Below are 5,855 nucleotides of genomic sequence, written 5' to 3'. Positions count from 1 at the left end.
CAAGCTACTTCTTTATAGTTAGTGTTAAAAGTTCTGTAATGTCACAAAATAAAACCAATAGTGACCAACATAATATTATATAAATAAATAAAATAATAAATATTATAAATAATTTTATTTGTCTTATAAATATTTTATAATTGTTTTTTTTTATAAAGTATAAGTATAAATGTATAATATAACATAATATGTATATGCTTATTAAATAATGTATAAACTAAATTTACAATAATATGTTATAATTAATTAATTAAATGACAGCTAATCAGTGTTTGAAATATTTACAAAGTTGGACACGCTACTACTATACTTCATATTCTATGTTGAGAATCCTGATCTTTTTATCCGTGGGTGCAACCATAATATGGATGGCGAAGTTTTTGGACATTTTTATTTTTGATTCTTATTTCATATCATGTTTCTTATTAAATCATTAAATAATAAATTATCATTGATTTTTAATAACACCAACTTTTCTTTTTATCCGTGATAACATTTAACTGAATTTTGGCGGGTAATGAATTCGAGTTTTGTTCTGTTACCATAATATACCACTTATAACCGGGGTATCTTAAATTTGCCCGTACTACTAGCGTTCGTAGCGGTATTCTGCTAGAACTATTTACAAAGTTGGAACCATAGAACAATATAGAAGCGAAAAAATGTTAATAAACAGATTACTGATAATAAATCTTTTTATCAAAAGCACCTTATAACCTCAAATAATGATTTAATTAATTCCCGCCTGATAAGGTTTTATGGCCTATCCATTCTTTTATTATCTATGGTTTATTTAGTCATGTTAAATCCTATCTTAAATCGTGATTAAAAATTTAAAAATATGATAATTTTAAATGACAATTTCTCATAATTTGAAAAGTTGAAACTATTCTAAGTCAAAATAAGTTTTTTTAACATCTCATTGTTACCCAAGTGTCTTGTCTAAGTGTTACCTATTTCTAACCAGAATTTTACCAAGAATGGTACGATATAAAAACCGGTAATTACTAAAACAATTATCAACAGAATTTAATTAATAAACTTTTGAATTGTCAAAATAAAATCAAGTTAAAGATTTACAGCCATTCATTTTAAAGTTTCATTACAAAAAAAAATGTTTTCTGAAATATTTTAGTTCATTTGCAAAGCAATAATCTTCAATTAGAAGACTGTCGCAAGAAGAAAATATAATTATCATAATAATAAATAAATTACAAATTTGAATGGGCTTTACAAACATAAACATGTATTTGAATTCAATAGGGTTGAATACCATTGTGCTAAAGGGAAGAAAATATAGTTAGTACTTAGTAACTTGAATTTGATTATATTTGATATTAACATCCTGGGTAAAATCCTAGATCAAGATTTCAAAGAATTGTCAATGGGATTTGTCAATAACTGTATTCAATATTCATTGATCAAAATAACATGACTATAAAAGTATATTTGTCTTTTTAATAAACTGTCCACTTGTTAGATATAAAATTGTGTAGATTAAAAAGTAACAGGTATTTATTATAGTTGGCCTGATTCATCAAGTAGCTACACTTTATATTTAATTATAAAACTTATAAGTATCTAATTTTCAGTTACATGGTTGTTCAACTAAGAACTTTGGAAGATGACAATTTAGATTTCAAAATTTCGGATAGAGAATTACAAATAACAGTATTAAATATGATTAAATCATTACATGGAGATTTTGGAGCTGGAGCTATTAAAACATGTTTTAAAGGTAAAAAAAATTGTTTTATTTCCTATACAATTAATAGTTAACATTAGAATAAACTAAATAAATAATAGAATTTTTTAAGCATCAATGTAAATAAGAGAAGAAATTCTTTAAAATCTAAAAAGAAAATCTAAAAGCTGTGGCGCAGTGCCGTAGAAACTGCGGGGCGGGCGGTTCATTGCACTGGGGCCCATACTTAAATAAACTAATATAAAAATTAAGAACCTATACTAATAACATTTGTTTTATTTTAAGCAAAACAAAAATTTCTGAGGAATCAAAATCATATTCCAGAACAATGTGATATAAGAGACTTAATAAATTTCATTATTCAAAATGACATGGCTTGTAGTTTTCCAGATGTGTGAACTGCATGTTTAATATTTCTTGCGATTCCGGTAACTGTCTTGGTTGAGAGGTAATTTTCAAAATTCAAACTCATTAAAAATTATTTAAGAAACTCAGTCTTAAAATAGAATTAGTAAAATTGATATTAATATAGAAAGAAGTAGAACTGATGAACTAGACAGAGAAAAAAAGATTGACAATTTCGCTAATGCTAAAGCCAGAAAAAAAAATGTTTGTAAACTTAACTGAGTTGTATTGATTATTTATAATTGTTTAAATTAAATATTAATGGAAAATAATGGCCATAGGGGGGTGCTAGAGGGTGCTTAGCACAATAACACACCCAGTTCCCATTTAATAACATATTATAATATAATTATTTTTAAATATTTTTAATACATAATACGTTATGTACAGTATAGTTACTTAACCCTAGAGCACACGCTTCACGGTCAAAAAGACCGGGCTTTTAGAATTTTGTTCATTGTTTTAAAAATACGAAATATTAATGCAACCTAATCTGGGTACCTTCTAATTAGATGATAAACTAACATTAGATTCAACTCCTAACTGTATACGATCCGATGTCAGTAATATAGAAGTGTTCAAAGTTCATTAGCAGACATTACGTATTAATATACGGTCAAAAAGACCGTGTGCGTGATCGTAAAAAATCAATTATGGGTTATTTTTAAACTGTGTTTCTAATAACTGCTGCTCGATAAACGAAATTGATAGTTATTATATTTTTATTGCGACTTGTTAGTTGACTATGATTTACGCCATACTGTGTGTGACAAAAAGACCGTGTGCGTGTATTCTCGTGAATATTTTAAATGCGTGTGATCTAGGGTTAATAGTTAATATGAATAAAGAGTAGCAATTATAGTAACATTTATACAATTTCAACTTAATTATTAGTTATTAATTTGTCTATACAAGTATTGAAGTATAATAAATTAAAGTTTTAATTTATTATATTTGTATTATAATCAACAAGTAAGAATATTAATAAGTAAAAATTTAAAACTATTGCATTGCAGTTTATTATATTATAGGGTAGTGTGATCTGTACAATATTTTGGTATAATACAAATAATAATAACTTAACTGTTGTAACCTATTTTGGGCTTGTAATGGCTCTAAAACATGGTGGGCCAGTACTTACCTTATCGGCTATTTGGCACTGTACATAAACCATTGTTTTCACTTTCAAAAGTAAAAAATTTTTATTAAAAATTATTAAGACTATTAGGGTGTGATCGGATTGCCTCAATTCTTTGATAATATACAGATGTCATAATATAACATCTGTAGTAAAATCTATCAAATTTGTATTTGATACAACACATTCTCAAAACTAATATCTCCTTTAGTTTTTTTGAATATCATGTAAGTGACTGCTTCCTTTTCATTATTAAGTTATATTTATATGATAACACAGTTATTAAATACTTTCCGTGCCAGTTAATGTACATTTTCTTAGAATTTGTATCAGTATTTACTATTTTAGTACTTTTATTTTTTAGAATAAATTATAACATGTGATATAATTAGTGAATATGTGAATGGTTGATCATTATTTGATAATTTATGTTTAAAGTTAACTATTTATTTTAATGTTTTTAATTTATTTCAGTTCGCTATTGTAATCCAACAACAAGAATTATCATTTTTAAAACCAGACATGGTCCTCATCAATTTCTCTCTTCTGTTATACCATTTATTAATAAACTTCAAGAGAAACAAATTCAATTATCAACACTTTATACTGGCGCTTCCATGTTTCAATGTTATAAATTTATTCAGGTGATTAAACTATACTATATTCTAATATAATCTAATAGAAGCACATTTTATCAATTTAATAATAATTTTAATTAATTGATTGAATGATTTAATGACACCAGAATTAGTTAGTTGTCTTTCAAAATGTGGAAAAACGTACCAAAAAGTATGATTTTAACACATGAAACATCACATTTACAAATTAATAAAAGCAATATATTAATTAAAGGCATCTTAAAGCTTTTTTTTTAAGAGAACTCTACCCATACATTTGTCGTTTCTGTCTCACCACACACACGACCTAACAAATTGTCGTTCACTAGTTTCTATAGTGTGCTGTTAGTTTTGATACTAGAGTGAATTGACTTAACCTATTATAAAACTTTTAGGTAAGAACATTATCTGTGCTTAAGTGATGCCAATTTTTCGAAATTTTCATTTTCAAGCCATATATATGCGTATGTGAAATATCAAAAATTACAAATGCTCATATTTAGCTCCCATGAAAATTAAAATATCGAATAAAAGACAACTCTTAAGCACAGATAATGTTATTATCTAAAAAATTGATATTAGGTCAAATCACTCTAATATCAAAACTAACAGCACACTATTGTAACTAGTGAACGAAAATTTGCTGTCATATGGGTGTAAGACGGAGACAATAGATGCACGGGTAGCATCCTATTTTTGCGTTCTGGACACAGTACTACTATATTCCCTATTTCATTCATATTTTAAATAAATTACCTACTATCTTTGACATGGATTTTTTTAATAATCTATTAATTCAATTTCTAAGTTATTGCTATTAGTTATTACTAATAAGTAAATTAAATTAATTTAAATTAATCAATTTTAAATTTGTTTCAGAACTATCAAAAAGATCTAGTAAGAAAAATAACAGATACAATAAGTGAGAAAACAAAAGAAAAAATGTTAAATATCACTAATGTATTAAATTTCTAATTTCTCAAAAGATAGGTTTTTTGAATTTTTATAAAAAAACATGAACTGGTGGAAAGGCCAATTTGTAAATAATAAATATATTTCAAATACATTTTGATAAAGTATAAAATATGAAATCAATATATTCTTAAGCTTGGTGTAAGAAAGGACAATGTAACATTGGGAAATTTGAGATTATTTGGTCGATTTCATTAAAATTTGATTATTTTATTAGTATTAAAATTACCATTGTCTCTGATGCAGTATGACCAAAATAGATTTGACATTGGCTATTTTTCGAAATCAATTAATAATGTTAACAAATATAATTTAAGTTACTACCATTATGAATAATGTGCAATAGAATATTATTATTAGGTATTAATAAAAAAGTTAAGTTGTTTAATTATTAAAAATTGTTTATTTTAAATTTTAGTTTTAGGCCAATATCAAAAGTAATTTCAATTTTTTTTCTGGGTGGCCAATGTTAAAATAAAACTTCTAGATCTGTAGTTAAAAACAGAATGAGTCATACAATGAAATAAAATCAAAATTGAATTAAGTAACAGCATTTTTAAAGTCCCTACTTAAAAATAGGCCTTTCTTGCACCAAACCAAAGACATATACAAATGATTAACCTATTCAGAAAAGATTTTTTTAATGGTTGTATAGCTCATTGAAAAATGTTATCTATCACACGTTAATAAGTCCACGGTAAATTTATGCTTAAATATTAGCATAAACTCGAGTCTGCAAAAAAGTTGATTGTACAGTTAGTATAAACCATATTATGATAGATGTTGTAACTTGTAAGATAGATTATTATAATAAGGGATTGATATAAGTACTTCAATAAGTACTTTGTAAAAAAAAACAAATTTGTATATCTCAATCTTAAAAATGTCCGATACCATTAAAGATTGACCCACTTGATAATACAATAAATAGGTAAAAATTATATTAGTTAGATCCAAAATTAAGTCTTACAATATAGTTATTTTCTTTAAGAGGACGCCACACCTGCATTTTGTTGCC

General features: G+C 25.6%; 1 protein-coding gene across 2 annotated transcripts; it reads left to right on the top strand.

Annotated features, from left to right (window-relative positions):
* Positions 1–793: 793 nt before the first annotated feature.
* Positions 794–4,850, top strand: LOC100161641 (ribonuclease P/MRP protein subunit POP5). Of its 2 annotated transcripts, none has more exons than XM_008187278.3 (4): positions 794–983; positions 1,593–1,738; positions 3,723–3,892; positions 4,745–4,850. In XM_008187278.3, the coding sequence occupies exons 2-4, from the start codon at positions 1,597–1,599 to the stop codon at positions 4,838–4,840; spliced, it is 408 nt and encodes a 135-aa protein (XP_008185500.1). In that variant the 5' UTR covers positions 794–983; positions 1,593–1,596; the 3' UTR covers positions 4,841–4,850. The 2 variants fall into 2 exon arrangements, with proteins under 2 accessions (XP_008185500.1, XP_001943716.2); XM_001943681.5 differs by having other exon boundaries at positions 796–1,000.
* Positions 4,851–5,855: the final 1,005 nt, after the last annotated feature.

The sequence above is a fragment of the Acyrthosiphon pisum genome, chromosome A2 (genome assembly GCF_005508785.2).
Source record: "Acyrthosiphon pisum isolate AL4f chromosome A2, pea_aphid_22Mar2018_4r6ur, whole genome shotgun sequence".
Lineage (NCBI taxonomy): Eukaryota > Metazoa > Arthropoda > Insecta > Hemiptera > Aphididae > Acyrthosiphon > Acyrthosiphon pisum.
This window is presented reverse-complemented; position numbering and strand designations above follow the sequence as displayed.